The sequence below is a fragment of the Zootoca vivipara genome, chromosome 1 (genome assembly GCF_963506605.1).
Source record: "Zootoca vivipara chromosome 1, rZooViv1.1, whole genome shotgun sequence".
Lineage (NCBI taxonomy): Eukaryota > Metazoa > Chordata > Lepidosauria > Squamata > Lacertidae > Zootoca > Zootoca vivipara.
Window position 1 is genome coordinate 19,415,196 of NC_083276.1, and position 17,311 is coordinate 19,432,506.

The 17,311-nt window shown below is 46.1% G+C and overlaps 1 protein-coding gene across 3 annotated transcripts in view; it reads left to right on the forward strand.

Annotated features, from left to right (window-relative positions):
* SYNE3 (spectrin repeat containing nuclear envelope family member 3) overlaps positions 1–17,311 on the forward strand; it is an 88,564-nt gene that overhangs the window by 35,131 nt on the left and 36,122 nt on the right. For all 3 annotated transcript variants that reach the window (XM_035106636.2, XM_035106607.2, XM_035106627.2), the window contains exons 6-13: positions 2,980–3,141; positions 4,360–4,704; positions 5,014–5,150; positions 8,552–8,726; positions 10,872–11,054; positions 11,227–11,370; positions 12,600–12,734; positions 15,554–15,715. In XM_035106636.2, coding sequence (XP_034962527.2) covers positions 2,980–3,141; positions 4,360–4,704; positions 5,014–5,150; positions 8,552–8,726; positions 10,872–11,054; positions 11,227–11,370; positions 12,600–12,734; positions 15,554–15,715 — 1,443 coding nt within the window. The remainder of the gene's footprint in view (positions 1–2,979; positions 3,142–4,359; positions 4,705–5,013; positions 5,151–8,551; positions 8,727–10,871; positions 11,055–11,226; positions 11,371–12,599; positions 12,735–15,553; positions 15,716–17,311) is intronic.

Sequence of the window (17,311 nt, forward strand, 5' to 3'; positions counted from 1 at the left end):
CCCGCTGTACATTCAAGCTACGGCTGTCTAATGCACTGCCCGCAAGACCCCACGCACTGCCTGGTGCCTTTCCCTGCTCCACAGTTATGACAAGAAACAGATTTTTTCCCATCAAATGTCCCAACAGAGCTCCTGCTGAGGGGGAAAGTGAAAAACTCACAACTGCATGCCAGTTTGGCATGAGCAAAATCCTTTCCAGCCCTGTCAACCAGTGTACCAACCAAGTTCCCAGCAAGGGATCTGACTCGGGGGGGGGGGGACAGGTCTCATGGCAGGAACCCCCTTATATTGGGGAAGTCCCCACTTCCCAAGAAGCCTCATGATAGTGCAAAGGCTTCTGGGCAATCCCACAAGACCCAGCCTGGTTCAGAAGATGGCTCCCACTTCCCTAGGCTCGGCACAGAGGGTGGCCCCACCTTGAGAGGGTTGGCGGACCATAGGTAGAAATAGAAAACAGAGTCAATCATACAAGTCTGTGTAGCCCCTTGCTATGTACACTGGTTTAGAATCACGCCCACGAAATGCTTATTTCATGCAGGATACTGCAAATAAACACGTGCCCCACTGCAATCCAACTGGTAAGTTTGGGTTTGTCTTGGTTCAGGTGAGGAAAGCAGCACAAACAACCTAGAATTTCATTTGGCATCACTTTGCATTGATTACTTTTTACCATTTTAGCCTTGGTTATTTCGGATCTCTTTTTGTACACAATGTTCCAGACAAAAGATTGCGTCCGTGAAACACCAAACACAAATAACACAGTCATAACATTTTAACTCTCAACTTGTGTGCCTGACAATGACCTTTGGGTTGGTTCCACAAGAAATGCCATAGTCTGGATCCTCTTGATAGATGTGCAGAAGACAAGTAGCTAAGCTTTCAAAAGCCTTGAGAAATTGCAATCGTTATAAATTATAGCAGAGCCAAACCAAAAAGGCCAACTGACTAAAGAGATAGTGTCTCATTAAACCCTGAAACATGCAAACTTCATTTGCTTTCTTCTTCTAAGTAACCTGTTCTCATGGTTACAGAAATGCACCTGAAAATCTAATCACGAAAAATGAGATGAGGAGCAGGTCAGGACTCAGAAACAACCTTGATCTGTTGTTTTTCAACATCCATGTATCACAACATTTCAAAAGCCTGCCTATTTATATGTTTGATTTCTTACCCAACCTTTACCATAAGGCTACAACAATAAAATAGAAGACATCTTTTAGAGGACATCTGAAGGCAGCCCTGTTTAGGGAAGTGTTTAAACGTTCGATGTTTTACTGTGTTTTTGTATTTTGTTGGAAGCCGCCCAGAGTGGCTGGGGCAAGGCAGTCAGAAGGGCAGGGTACAAATAATAAAATTGCTAATAAAATTGCTGTTGTTGTTTGAAATAATTTTTAATAAAGATTTTCTTGGATTGCAAAAGAATGTGCATTGTATAATGTTGGAGGGGAAGAGAGGTGAGTTGTGGGAAGAGGGTGGGTGGCAAACGTACAATATGTTGTTGCTGCTGTTGTTATAAAATATGAAACAATTATAAAACAGGAAAAGTGGAAAAACATGTAAAACCAGTTCTGTATATATATATATTTTTAAAAATTCCATTATGTAAAGCAATACAAATGTTTGAAAACAATTCCATGTTGTTGTTGTTTAGTTGTTTAGTTGTGTCTGACTCTTCGTGACCCCATGGACCAGAGCACACCAGGCACTCCTGTCTTCCACTGCCTCCCGCAGTTTGGTCAAACTCATGTTGGTAGCTTCGAGAACACTGTCCAACCATCTCGTCCTCTGTCGTCCCCTTCTCCTAGTGCCCTCAATCTTTCCCAACATAAGGGTCTTTTCCAGGGAGTCTTCTCTTCTCATGAGGTGGCCAAAGTATTGGAGCCTCAGCTTCACGATCTGTCCTTCCAGGGAGCACTCAGGGCTGATTTCCTTCAGAATGGATAGGTTTGATCTTCTTGCAGTCCATGGGACTCTCAAGAGTCTCCTCCAGCACCATAATTCAAAAGCATCAATTCTTCGGCGATCAGCCTTCTTTATGGTCCAGCTCTTTTCCCCTTGCTCCACTCCTTTCCAATAGAAAAACCCGATCTTTAGCGATAGGTAGGAACAAATGGCAATCCGAGCAAATCCCAAATAGCCATTTGCTCCGATTTTGTGCTACAGAGCCGTTTTCCCTAAGTGGGAAAGGAGCATGGCAAGAGAAAATGTTGCTAAGCCCTAGGTCTCATTGACGGGCAAGCGGAACCCTCGGACTGAAATAAAGGTGCAAGGTGCAAGCCTGTTTACAGGTTTACTCGGAAGAAATTCTTGTCGGGCACAAGGTTGCAGCTGCAGCCAGTTAGACGGTTAACACCGAAACTGCACAAGTGCCAGTGTGCAATCCCAGTCAACCACAGCGCTTGAGTAGAGAAAGTATTGCAGAATGATTTCCTTGTATTTTCATAAGCAAAAAAACGGTAGAAAATGGGAAGGCCCACACAGGCCCCCTGGTGGCTGTGGCCTTCATCCACATAATAAATTGTGCAAAAGCTAAGTAAGCAGCATTAAAGTGCATTCTTTTTCCATGGATGAAGTGTTTTGAAATTGTGGGTATAAAATGTGGAAATCCAGCATGGATATTTTGCAGATAGATTTTGGCGTGCTAAGCCTTTCTTTTGTTATCTCGCCTTTTCTTTTCTAGAGAATGAAAGACTGTGACCTCACAAGGCCCTTGAAAACCTTGCATTCATTTAATTAAGTGCTTGGTAATGACAGCATCCTCAGGCCTGGGACACACTGTTTTGTTCTTGAGCTGAAGACAGCAAACTGTTTCAAAATTCCCAAAAGCAGCCAAGTGACAAGGGTGTGTGCGTGTGCGCGCACGAGAAGGGGCAAAGGGAGAAGAACAGGCTCTTTGTGTTCTGGGTTTCACAAAAATGCAAAGTATGAGGACAAAGATAACTTTCGCTTTCCCCATTTCTTATGTTTCTCTTTTTACAGAGGAGAGTGCAGCTGCTCGAAAAGATAACAAAGGAACACGAGCGATATAAGAGCAACGTGGACCAGTTTCAGCTGTGGCTGACCCAGGTGACAGAGAGATTAAACTCCTGCCTTAGTCAAGAAGCAAAATCGCCAGCAGAGAACAGAATTAAGTCATTGCAGGTACTTGAACAGTGTCGGGGGCTTTTTGTTGCGAGCGGAAAGCTTTACTCCTATTTCCTCGTCCATCCATGAACAGGTGTATTAAATGCATGCTCTGAAAGAGTTCATATGTTCCACCCAAATAGAAGCATGCATTTCAAAGATCCCGCCCCTCTGCAGCTTTGAAGCTCACAAGGCAGCCTAGGGGAAGTTGCTTGGCCTACCTCACATGTTTGTTGTGAGGATTTTTATTTTTTTTAAAAAAAGAAGAAATATTGTACCAGTGTTGGAGCCCTCAACGCTTGAATGTGCCAGAAATTGACTAGGCAGGACAGGCATTTTCATGTGGCATCCTTGAGTTCCTGCAATGTCCTGGAGCCGCGCTACACTGGGGGCATTCGGGGGGGGGGGGTTGACTTGGTCATATGTTACTGCTCAGAGCACAATTCCTTGCCTCTAAGTAAGCCCACCCAAGCCCATCAGACAGAAACACAGCAGGCCCTGCCTGTGGCCACTTAAATCCCATGTTGGCTCCACCTACTGACCTGTCCCTTGCTCTGACCACTGACTTGGTGTTCTACCACATGACCTGCTCATTGGGCATTCATCCTGATTTGCTTGCAGGGAGATAAGACGAAGCTGACTAAGTAACATTCTGGTTTGTTTGCGGGCAGGTTAGATGGTGTTGCGTCAAAGCAAGTGTTATCCCACACTTTCCTCAGAGCAAAGCGTCCAGTCTTTTGGGGAAGCGGGTTTGTTGCGCAAGACTTCCCGGTCAACTGTACTCGTGCAACCTGAATTTGCTGGTATGCAATTGAATTGCAGCCAAAAAATAGCTACAACCTGGAAGCACTCTAGGTATTTTTTTAAAAATGGAAATTGACAACTCCGGGAGGAAGAGCATTTAAAACGAAGTATTTATTAGCATTATTTGGGGAAGGGCCATAGCTCAGTGGGTAGAGCCTTGCATGCAGAACCGAGGTCCCGGGTTCAATCCTGGCTTCTTCAGGTAGGGAATTCCGCCTGAAACCCTGGAGATCCACATCCAGACAGTTCTGAGCTGGATGGGCCAATGGGTCTGACTCAGAACAATGCAGTTTCCTATGTACCTAGTAGTAGTAGTAGAATTGTAGAGTTGGAAGGGACCCCCGAGGGTCATCTAGTCCAACTAGTCCTGTGATGTCCTAGTAGCAACCTTGTCCCTCTCTGCAACTCATTCTGAACCCCTTTCTCCTGTAGGACATTGCCAAAGATGTGAAGAGTGGGGAAAAGAAATGGCGACATCTTGAAGCTCAGTCTACAGGTGTGATGCAGAACACCTCCCCGCTGGGAGCCGAGAAGTTGAAAGAGGAGCTTGAGGACCTGAAGAAAGCCCTGCAGAAGCTGAAGGTGGTCAGCACCGAGGAAGAAGAGAGGCTGCTGAAGAGCCTTAAATCTGAAAACGCCTATCATTCGCAAGCCAGGTTCTTGGAAGGCGAGGTCCAGGAGTGCCGTAAAAGCCTGAAGAGATTAGGAAGCACCTTTGAACCAGATGACAGAGTGAGAGGTGACGAAGACTTAATCACTCTGTGGAGAAAATTCATGGTGAGTGATTATTTGTCAGGGGCAGACAGGGAACAAGGAAATTGTTAAGTCCGTATTATCTGGCAGGGCTTTCTTATCTACACTTATGCATGCCCATCTGATTGAAGTTTGCAAACTTGTTTTGCTCAGGGAATTTTAAGACCAATAGGGAAGCAATTTGGAACAAGAAAATTGTCTTTTTCTAGATACTGCAAGTGCAGAATAAAAATATATGCAAATGAACCCAGTAGGATAAATTGATTTGGGGTGTGTGTGTGTGTGTGTGTGTGTGTGTGTGCATTTTAAATCATAATACCTTTGTGTTTTAAGGCAGCAAAGGCAACTCTCGCAGCAGAGGAATCAAAGGTTGAGAGACTGAAGGCTCAACTGAAGGATTTGTTCAGGTTTTCGCAAGACACGCAAGCACTTTCCGAAAGCATGATAGGCCTAATACGGGAATATCAAAGGTATTTCGAGGGGGGGTGAGGAGGACAGGGATGAGTAGCCATGGAAAATAATCTATACCTGGGAAGAGTTGATTCAAATGGGATGGTGGAGGGGGGAGGTGAACCATTTGGCTTCTATCCAGGCAGCAAAATGTCATGGATCACTATTTCGCACCTGACTCTGTTTGGTGGGATATTCGTGCAAAGCTACGGTACACCAAGTCAGTCCACTGGGTCATCTAGCACAATATATTCACTGTGCTCCATCTCCACTGCCTTGGGTGTTATGCCTCTGAATACCACTTGCTGAGAATCACAGGTGGGCAGAGTGTTGTTGTGTTCATGTCTAGCTTGCAGGCTTCCCAGAGGCATCTGCTCAGCCACTGTGAGAACAGGGTGCTATAGTAGATGGACCGTTGTCCTTGCGTCCATCTCTGTAGCAGAAAGAGGTCAAGTGGGAGATCCCATTATTGGACACATGGGGAAAGTGTTGATGGCAAGAGTCTTCCTTTTGCTGCTGACCCTTAACCGCATGTCCTTACTTAGGAAGAAATGTTTATTGGATAAAATAAGTCTTATGGCAGCACCTCACAAGGATTTTGGAAAGGGTGCTTCTCAGCCCTGTGTGGAGAGGCAAGGGATGAAATCTAGGGCCTACAAAGCAAATTGCTCTCTCACCAAACTCTGGTCCTTCCTTGAAGTACTGGATGGTCCTGCCACATACCTGGGATGTGACCTAAATAGCCTTTTGGTCTTTTCCAACCTTACTCTGGTGCTGGAGCACATCATTAGCATTTAGTTGGGAGAAAGACTCACAAAGGTTGATGCTCAGAAACATCCCTGTCTAAAATCCAGCACAGCCAATGGCAGTAAATATAGACGATGCGAAGCTGGAAAGACCAGTGGTCTGACTTAGGGTATAGTAGCTTCCCATCTTCTGCTGCTTAACCCAGCTCGCCTGCCTTTAGAGCCAAAACAGACTGTAATTTCATTTTAAAATATCAAAGCGGTTAAACTATAATAGGAATCGCACAAATATTAAAGCAGATCACCAGCTGACTATTGTGGGAAATGTCCCCACCCCCCTCTTACATCTCTGTATAAGCCTGGCAGCAAGGAATTTCCCCCCACAAACCTTATAAAGTTCATGCAGAAAGTACCTGCTTTCCACAGGAATAGGCAGTGACACCGAAGGCTCAGTTTCATGTTGGTGTCAATTGAGGGTTTTTCCACCCTACAATCAAGCGGTATATCAATTTTACGTAGTAATAATAATAATATAAATAAATAAAAACTTGGGAGGCAAACACTGAAACTCCTACAGATGATCTCAGCGATGGTGCTAAGATATTCTTTAGAAAGTCCATACAATAACCTGGACCCAAGTTGTTCAGGGCTTTTCCAATTAAAACAAAGGCCTTGAACCTAGCTCAGTAGTCAGTGGGCAGCCAGTTTTAAATCACATAATTTGTTCCAGTGGCGAGGGTGGGAAGAAGGATGCTTCTCCTCTAGCTACCTTGCATGGCATCCTGCCCTCCTTCCTGTCTATTCTCAATGCCAGGTGTTGGCAGTTTGCTTTGAAAGTTGAGCAAAACCACTTCTCCTGCTTGCCTGGGTGACATCTGCCCTAAGAGCCAGCTTGTTCTGTAGGTCACTGTTAGTGCTGTTAGTCTCTAGGTTAGGGCTGCCCATTTATACTTTGAATCCTTGTCTTGAAATGTTCTGTGCCTTGTTTGTCATCCTTGAAGACAGACAGTACAGAGGTAGCAGTAAGAGTAGTGAATTGCTAGACAGGGCCCTTCTCTCCAGTTTTGCTGGGCTAATTTCTTTCCTGTCATAGATTTTTGGGTACACCTTTCCTGCCAGCTTCTAATAGCCAACCTCCTGTTTCCTACTTACATTCAGCCGGGATAGGCAGGAAATCCAGCCTCTCTCTCTCTCTCTCCCTCTCCCTCTCCCTCTCCCTCTCCCCCTGAGCTTTGGCAAAAGACTTGTACTTCCAGGCTAACTGGAATCAGGAAGTGACGAGCATATAGCCTACACCTTTCCAGACTTGGAGGAAAGATTATCCGTCTTGCAAAGGCGCGGTTAATTTTGTTTGCGTCTGAAAAGCTGTCTTCCTTATGTCAAGTGCAGAGCACGCTGGCAAGCTGAAAGAGGTTTGTCTTTATTAAATGGGTCGTTTCAGGAAGGCGAAGCAGCAGTTCAGATTTTAGGAAGCAAGTCTGGGATGCTTTCCAATGAGGAGTAGCAAGGAAAAAGAAAACTCCAACGTTTGCCAACGCAGAAATAACAGATTGTTGCCAGCTCGCTGCTTTGCAGGAACTGGCAAATCCTTAAGGGGCAGGAGCGGAAGAAAGAACAGCAAAGGTAGTTGTCGCAGGGCCTCCCGCCCTCCAAAACTAGTTTGAGGGCAACCTCCTCTTATTGTATAAAAAGGGAAATGAGAATGTTGCTGTGCGGTGTCAAGCGAGATGAAAACCCCTCACTGTCTCTAGTGTTTAGCTAAAACTTACAAAAGGTTTCTCCCAGGGAAAATTAACATCAGGGAGATTTTTTTTCTGCAAAGATGTTTCTCCATTAAGATTGGCAGCTGCATCTGGCCAGGTTCCATCCAGCTAGAGAACGGGGAGGAAAGAGAAAAGTGTTTTGCCAGTGTTTGTAAAGCAGCAAGTTTTGGGGAAGTCGTTGCTGGTTTCTGCCTGTCTAGGTCGGAGTGGAAGGGGCATAGCTCAGTGCTGGAGCATCTGCCAGGCATGCAGAAGATCCCGGGTTCAATCCCCAGCATCTCCGGACAGGACTGGGAGAGACCTCTTGAGTGCCACTGCCAGACAGTACTAGCCATGATGGCTGTGCTCTGCCTCCACTGCCAGAGGCTTTGTGCCTCTGAATTCCTGTTGCTGGGAATCGTAGGTGGGCAGAGCGCTGTTGCACTCATGTTCTGCTTACAGGCTTCCCACAGGCATCTAGTTGGCCACTGTGAGAACAGGACGATGGGACTGATGCAGCTGATCTCAATGTAGACAATGCTGAGCTAGGCGAACCAGTGGTCTGACTCGAGCCATCTTTGTTCCAGTTGCACAGGCCTGCTTATGGTAATTCCACAAGGCAGGTGCACCAGGAAGGAATGTGCATCTTGGTATCTTAAAAAAAAAGGGGGGGGTTGTTGATCCTCTGACTGGCAGAGGCAGCTGCCCAGAAGCAAGAAAACAGGTTTATTATGAAGCAGAGACTCAACTGCTTTGTGTCAAAAGAGCAAAACACAGAGGGCATTGACCATTTGGCTTCCAATTAAAAGGAGAAGCCATGCCTTCTCTCTCTCTCTCTCTCTCTCTCTCTCTCTCTCTCTCTCTCTCTCTCTCTCTCTCTCTCTCTCTCTCTCTCTTCAGCTTTGTAGCATAGTTCTCTGTCTGTTTTTGCAGCCTGAAGCAGAAGACGTTTAAAATGAGCACCGAGACTGAGACAGAACTGAGGCAGCGCTTTCAAAACCCCGTGAGAGAGTTCCAGCTGTGGAAGCCATCGGCTCAGAGGCTCCTGGACACGGCAGCGAATGTCTCTGACTCGGCCTTGACAGACGCTTTTCTGCATCAGATAGAGGTGACAAGACCCTAAAACTTGGTCAAGCACAGGACCTAAAAGCCTAAAACTTGGTCAAGCACAGGACCTGTTTGTTCACACACATACAAAACAAGGAGACGTGACATTGATGTTTCTGCAACCCGCTGGGCAGCCCCCGTTAAAGGAACGCTTCTCTGCTACTATAGGAGACAACATTTATTATTAAATAATTACATGCTGCTTAATTCCCGGGTGACTCCCGAGCCATTTCACGAAACATAAAAACCAATTGCCCGATGCTGTTAAAATACAGAACAATTAAAAGCACACACCATAATTAAAACGCACAATGAAACAGTCCCATTAAAACATAAAAATATAAATGGCCATGATTAAAATGTGCAGCAAAACAACCCTGTTTGTTTTCAACCTGCAGTAATGGCTGTCATTATGATAAGAGCCATAAGTTCTGTGCATGGAAACACACCTCCCTTTCTCCACAAGTCAGCAGAATGTATCTGTGAGGAATAATAATAAGTATTTATTTATTTATTTATTCATTCATTCATTCCCCACCCATCCGGCTGGGTTTCCCCAGCCACTCTGGGCAGCTCCCAACAGAATATTAAAACACAATAAAACATCAAACATTAAAAACTTCCCTAAAGAGGGCTGCCTTCAGATGTCTTCTAAAAGTCCGATAGTTGCTTATTTCCTTGACATCTGATGGGAGGGCGTTCCACAGGGCGGGCGCCACTACCGAGAGGGCCCTCTGCCTGGTTCTCTGTAGCATTGCTTCTTGCAGTGAGGGAACCGCCAGAAGGCCCTTAGCGCTGGACCTCAGCGTCCAGGCAGAACGATGGGGGTGGAAACACTCCTTCAGGTATACAGGACCGAGACCGTTTAGGGCTTTAAAGGTCAGCACCAACACTTTGAATTGTGCTCAGAAACGTACTGGGAGCCAATGTAGGTCTTTCAGGACCGGTGGTATATGGTCTCAGTGGCCACTCCTAGTAATAATAATAATAATAATAATAATAATAATAATAATAATAATAATAAAAAATTTATACCCCACCCATCTGGCTGGGTTTCCCCAGCCACTCTGGGCAGCTTCCAACAAAACATTAAAACACAATAATCTATTAAACATTAAAAGCTTCCCTAAACACCCTAGTCACCAGTCTAGCTTCCGCATTCTAGATTAGTTGTAGTTTCCGGGTTACCATGAAGGTGGTTAGAGGTGGACAAGTTGTCTTTTAGGGAAGAATTCCCATCGCTACGATCTTCTCACCAAGCAATCTCTCATAAACGACTCAAGAATCCCAGGCCACAGTTTGAAAGCTATAGAAGATTTAAAGCCTTAAACAGCCTGGGGCCAGGTTACTGGTGTGTGCACTTAAGAGCAGAAGTTCCCTACCAGATCAGGCCAAAGGACCATCGATTCCCAACATCCTATTCTCGCCGTGGCCAACCAAAGCTGCTAGCAGAATCTGTATGCAGCAGTGCATTCCCTACTTGCGATTCCCAGAAATTGGTATTCTGCTTCATCCAACGGTTGGAGACAGAACATAGATTCCATAGCTAGTAGCATTTTTTTCGCCCCAACTAGTACAAATCTACCCGGTCCCTGATATTGAGATCTGAGAGCTCTGTTTTCTGACCAGTCATCATTGAGAACATTTATACCATAGCCTTTTCTCAGTGAGCTCACGGTGGCAACCAATGTAAGTTAAAGCAATAACTTAGGAGTTTTAAAAACAAGCTAAGAACAGCAACAGTTATAAAATACCAAACCCAAAGGTCATACCTTGGGTTAAGTACGCTTCAGGTTAAGTACGGACTTCCAGAACCAATTAAGTACTTAACCTGAGGTACCACTGTATCCACTATCACATTCCATTGGACTTGGAAGCAAGGATTTTATTGGTGGACACAGGGCCTTTTTGGTGTTGGCACCACAGCTGGGGAATTTTCTCTTCAGAGAGATCTGCCCAGCCTGTTCCTGTTTTCAGATGGGCTTTGAAAATGTTTCATTTCCTGGAGGCTTTTATATGCTGGGCTCTCATATTTTCATGCGTATTGCTGCATTTTTTACATGCGCTGGACTTTAATTGTGGGGTTGGTGTTATTTTGGAAAACAGTGTACAAATTATTCATGTAAAAATGTGTTCTCCCCTGTAGGCATTTCTGGCCGAAAGCTCCCGCTTTAAGGAGCAGCTCATGATGTTGCAGATGAAGAAAGATTTCCTGGGCAGCATTTTCGAGGCAGAGAGAGCAAAGTCACTCCTGGCTGAAGCAGTTGATGCTGCAAAGGAAACGGAACGCCTGCACAAAAGTCTGCTTCAGAGCAAAATCAGGTTGCAGGTGAGACTTTGCTCTTAGGCCACGGGATGAATTCTGTGTTTTGGGACCATGAGTCCTCTTGTTATTTGAAACACTTGAATGCCTGTGTGTGAGTCTGGCAGAGGAGCAGCGGAAGGGAATCATGCCAAAGTGTGTGGAATAAAAAAGCAATCTTCTCTCTCTCTTCGGTTAGGCTTTGGTGTCTCAGCATAAAGACTTTGATGTGGTCTTCGAGCCTTTGCAGAAGAAATTGTCTGCTATCAGAGCCAAGTTGGAGGCAGAGAAGGAACCGTTGCCTGACCTGGCGGGCAAAGAAGCCCGGCTGCAGAGGCTACAGGTAATTGGACGGTTCATGTTCAGAAGAATTCTGTTCTGGTGTATGTCATTACTAAGGCAAAAGAGCACCATCAATGCACAAGGTGTTTTTGTGGAGTCACGGGAGCGAGAGATCCCATGTAGTGTAGTGGTCAGTGCATTGGACCTGGAGTTGTGAGACTTGGGTTCAAATCCCTACTCAGCCACAGAGCTTACCGGATAGCCATAGGCCAGTCACTCTTCCCTTGTGTCTATTCTACTTTGCAAAGTTGCTCTGAAGATAAAAGGAGAGAGAGCATGTCCACCAGCCTGTCTGTTCATAGGAAAGGTAGGATAATTAATTGCAATCCCTTCATTTGGAAAGCTGAGACTCTGAGGAGTTTTCCTTACCTCTGTACCATTTCTGTATGTGCACCTCTGCACATCTTGTCTGATGTCTTTGCAAGGCTCTCATTCTCTTCTACACATATATAGTAATGTACAGAAGAGACTTCTATGTGACAGTGTGCAGGGCAGTTGCTTTGACTGCAGAAGGCTGTTGGTTTAATCCTTGGCATTGCCACTTAAAGGATCTCAGGTAGCAGCTAGACTGGTGACCGCTGAGACCATATAACATATATTGGCTCCCAGTACGTTACTGAGCACAATTCAAAGTGTTAAGCCCTAAACGGCCTCGGTCCTGTATACCTGAAGGAACATCTCCACCCCCATCGTTCTGCCCGGACACTGAGGTCCAGCGCCGAGGGCCTTCTGGCGGTTCCCTCACTGCAAGAAGCAAAGCTACGGAGAACCAGGCAGAGGGCCTTCTCGGTAGTGGTGCCCGCCCTGTGGAATGCCCTCCCATCAGATGTCAAGGAAATAAACAACTGTCTGACTTTTAGAAGACATCAGAAGGCAGCCCTCTTTAGGGAAGTTTTTAATGTTTGCTGTTTTATCGTGTTTTTAATATTTTGTTGGGAGCTGCCCAGAGTGGCTGGGGAGGTTCAGCCAGATGGGCAGGGTATAAGTAATATATGATGATGATGATGATGATGACAATCCTCACCAGGCATTATTCATGAGCGGGTGGGACCAGAGCCGGTTGAGAATCCTGACCCCCAATGGCAGCTAGTCCCTCCCCCTCATGCCGCCATATATTAGCCCTGCCCCCTGACTAGCTCTGCCCCCCTGATGTCAATGCTTTCAGTGCAAATGTCTCCAGGAAGGGAGACTTCCCATGCGTCAACTTGTGCAATGTGACATCTTCTCCAGGTCATCCAAGGAGACATGACAGAGTGTGCTGTTCAAATCGAAGATCTGGAAAAACTCGCACAGTCCGACCCAGCGCAGATTAATAAAACCAAGCAGCTTTCCTCCAGCTATCAAATACTGAAGAGGTCTTTGGAGGTAAATCGGGTTCTGCTCAATGTTTTGCTTTGTGGCATAGTTTGCATCGCTGCAGCTGTTTCTCTACATGTTCCAGCCAGGCAAAAAACGCTGGCGTGGCTGTGGGAGACTTTCAAGGGCTAGATGGAGGAGACTGAACGGCCTCATTTGGTCCCTTGGCCTAAGGCTGTCCACCACTGCTTTACCTCCCCCACCACCCCACAGTTGCTATTTTCATTTGTGCTAATGCAAATAGTAGTGCCGGGGGGGGGGCACAGATTTTCATTACAATGGCTGCCTCCAGCCAAGTCCTGTCTGGGCCTCCACACTTTCCGCTGTGGTTTCAGGACAAATGCAAAGCCACAATTAACAGTAAGTGTCATTTGCCCCTTAAAGATCACATATTTCGCTTCTGGGGAGCCTGATCCTCTATGCATATTTGCTGGCGCTGTGGTTTAACCACAGAGCCTAGGGCTTGCTGATCAGAAGGTCGGCGGTTCGAATCCCTGTGACGGGGTGAGCTCCCGTTGCTTGGTCCCAGCTCCTGCCAACCTAGCAGTTCGAAAGCACGTCAAAATGCAAGTAGATAAATAGGAACCGCTACAGCGGGAAGGTAAACGGCGTTTCCGTGTGCTGCTCTGGTTCGCCAGAAGCGGCTTTGTCATGCTGGCCACATGACCTGGAAGCTGTACGCCGGCTCCTTCGGCCAATAATGCGAGATGAGCGCGCAACCCCAGAGTCGGTCACGACTGGACCTAATGGTCAGGGGTCCCTTTACCTTTACCTTTAAGTCTAGCTGAATTCAGTGGAAGTTATTTCCACAGCAATCCAGGATGCACTCTCAATAAGATGCAGGTGAAAGACGCCTTTAAAAAACGCAACTTTTTGTTGCTGCTCCTATGAACCTGGAAGTTTCTGTTCAGTGCTGTAAGGCTGCTGATGCGTGGGACATAAAAATCCATCTTTGTGTTTTTCCAAAGCTTTCTTGTCCCCACCACTTCAGGCATCGATCTGGCCTTTATATATTGTTGTGCAGAGAATCTTAGTACAGTACTAGATCATCCACACAGTTATTGCAGGAGGATTATAACCGCTGGAAACAAATAGCGCCGCTACCAGTGAAGTTACATAACGTATCAATTTAGCCTCTTGTGATTTGTTGGTGGGGGAATAAGGTCTACACTCGTTCTCAAAAGAAAAAACAAGCTTGCTGCAATATTTTAGTTTGATGGGCAGCCAAAATCTAAAGGTGGCGATAAAAAATGTAATGCAGAAATTTGGGCTGGGTTTTCAAGAGGGATAAAGTTGCTTGTAAATGTCAAACTCCTCTTTTAGGAAGACTTTTTTTTAAAGCACCACCATGAATGGGAACTCCTGTTTTTGTTTTTGATTTTGCCCTGCATGATGGTTTGGCTGTTTAGGTCTGTGGTTCTGAAGGGGGGGAAAGTGTGCCTTACAGCACAAAAACATATATATTTCTGTGTGCATGGGTGTGTTTATTTATTTAAAATATGTATTATTATTTAATATACAGTATATATTTTCTGGGCTTCATCCTACTTCATCAGAAAAATAAATAAATGTAGGGATGGGCTGAGCAGCAACCAATTTCATTCCATTCTGGTCTCGCTGTCACTTAGCCATAGGCTTGTTCAAACCCATTGTATGCATTTTGTACACATCTTATGCACACTTCTAGCATGAAATACAAACTTTCCAGTGCTTTCACCAGTAAAATGTGCACTTTCTATACACCTTCCACATCTTTTAAGTTCATATTCACCCCCAAAATGCACTGCAGTATCCTGAGACGGGCATAATCCTTCCGGGAGTTGCGTTCTAATCCACAAATACATTTGAGAGCATCAGGCCAGGTTAGGTCCACTGTGAAAAGCGGACCAAGCAGGTTCTCCCTCATCCCTAGGGATACAGTTGCATTGTGTATTTTTATTCCTAGAACACCACCGTGTGGCCAGTTTTAAATATGCAAGGGTTCTTTTAAACATTTGCATACTGGTTAAAAAAGATCTCATTTTACTGCTGATACAGATGTTACTTTGGTCTACCCACATTTTTCATTTATGGAAATGGTTTGCTCACATCGCCAACTTGCAGCGCAATTGTACTCATGTCTAATCTGAAGAAAGTTGAGTTCAATGTGACTTATTGCAATGTGAATGTGTACAGACTGCAAGTAAGGCTCCACCTGTACTATACATTTAAAGTAGTATCACACCACTTTAAGCAGGCATTTTAGCGCAAATTTACCCCAATAAACAAACCTGTGTGCACAAGCATTTTCTCCTAATGCAATGCATTTTTGTATGTTACCTTTTTTTAAATTATAGTTTATTTAAAAATCAATACATCAAACAATGCAAACTGACATCACATATAAAAGCTTTTATACATACACAAAGAAAAACCCCATTCTCCCCCTACACCCTACACCACCCATGTTGACTTCCTGCCATTTCTACTTTCAATAACATCTTCATTTTAATGCACCTTTTCTCCTAAAACCTGCTTTTCCATAAACACTGTTTTGCTGGCAAATTGCGTCGCAACATTTGGATAAGTGTGTATTGTTTTTTAAGGATGGCTCAGCTGTGGTTTTGGTTCTCATATCATTTTAGAAAGTGTTGATTTGATACATGTGGTTTTAAAATCATCAAACCAAATTTCTCCCCCATCTCAAGGAGTGACAATGAAACCTGGAGCTGCGTTCCAGCCCAGGACTGTGCAATATGCAGGGAGGCCTAGGAGATAACTAAAAGGGCCACCAAGACATCTCTGTTGTGACTGATTATTGATGTGGTTCTCCCTGGTGTTCTTTGTAGAACATGACAGCCCAGAGCAAGCACCACGTCCAAGCCCACTGGACATTTAATGACAAATCATCAGATCTCCTGCAGTGGCTGACGGCGACCAAACAGAAGCTGGAGTCCTATCAGGATGGCAATGGAGGGTGGAAAACGAACGACAGGGCTTTGGACTTGGAGGTGAGCAACATTTATTTCTGTGAGGGACAAGGGATATCGCGAAGTCCCTCCCCTCCTGAGTTCAAGCCCGTCCCCGAGCAAAGGGGAAAGCAGGGAGAGCTCCGATTCCAGTGGGGAAGCAGGAAGTCGTGTCCGAGGCTCAGGCAAGGTAAAGGAGCCAGGGTCCCAGGTGGGACAGGAAGGGGCAAGTAAGGGGGGAAGACCCATCCCCCCAACTCCAGAATTACGCAGGAAGAGGAGGGGCAAGAGGATGGGTCTGCCAAAGCTTTTGTGTTGGAGAAAGACGCGCCAAAAGCCATTAGGAGGTTCTGAAACCGACTGACAACATCGCTCCGTGTAAATAGCAATGACTTGAGCACTGTAAATACGCAGCACCAATAAAAGAATAAAATGCAGAGCTGCGTAGCGTCGTTACTCTGAAGTAGTCCACTCCGGCCACTGTGACAGCAACCTCTTAATCATTTTTGGGCTACTTTGGAGTTGCCGGGATGAGCGTGTCCGAGGCGGAGAAGTGGCGGCAGATCGCTGAGCAAGCCCAGCTAGAACTGCAACAGCTGTCGCTGCAGGCGCAGGGAGAATTGAAGGCAGCTAAAGAGGAGACTAAGAAGGTCCAGGACGACCGGCTACAACTTGCGGAACAGGTGAGAGAGCTCCAGGAAAAAGAGCAGCATTTAAGGGCGGTGGCGGTAGACCTCCAAAACAAGCTGGATGCAGAGAAAAACAAGGCGGGAGGGGCTCCCCAAGTCCAAGTGCTGCCAGGAAGGAGAGCAGGGACCCTTGTAAGCAAGTTCAATGGAGACCCGAAGGAGTTTCAGGGCTTTGAGACTGAGATCGTGTATGCTCTTGAGCTGCACCAGAATGAGTTCCCCGATGATGAGCACAGAGTAGCGTTTATTGTGGAACATCTCACCGGAGCAGCCAGGGAGTGGCTAAGACCGTTAATCGCAACCAAGAATCCTTGCATGAAAAATGTCCAACAATTTCTAGAAGGTTTGAGGACGATGTATTCGTCCGATAGTCATTTGGACCAGACTAAGGAGGAACTGCATAATTTACGCCAAGGAAATATGACAGTTCGCGCATATTGGGCGAAATTCACCATGCTGGTGCACAGACTGGGGTGGGTTTTGGATTCGCCTCCCATGCAAGCTGCGTTTTACTTGGGTTTGAGCGAGGAGGTGAAGGATGAACTCTCGAGAGGTCCAAAGCCCAGTACTATGGATCAGCTGAGCAAAGCAGCTCTGGCGGTGGGGGTGAGGCAGGAATCCCGGTGGAACGACAAGCAAGCGACGCGCGCAAAGCGGGCTTGGTTCCCACGGTCGCAGGAGAAGCCACTCCCTCAACAACCCTTTCAAGCCACGCCTGGAGCCAGCCAGGACCAGGAGCCCATGCAGATTGATAGCGCGCGCGCGCGGGCTTTTCAAACCCCAGCGGCGCCAAGACGCAAGGAGGGAAGGGGCGGGAATTGCTTTCTCTGCAACTCACCCCAGCATCTCGTCAGGGACTGCCCACATCGCAGGGAGTGGCAAGGAAAGGCGGGAACGGTGGTACCCTCCCCCACTGACGCAGCACCACAGCAGGGAAACGGGAAAGCCT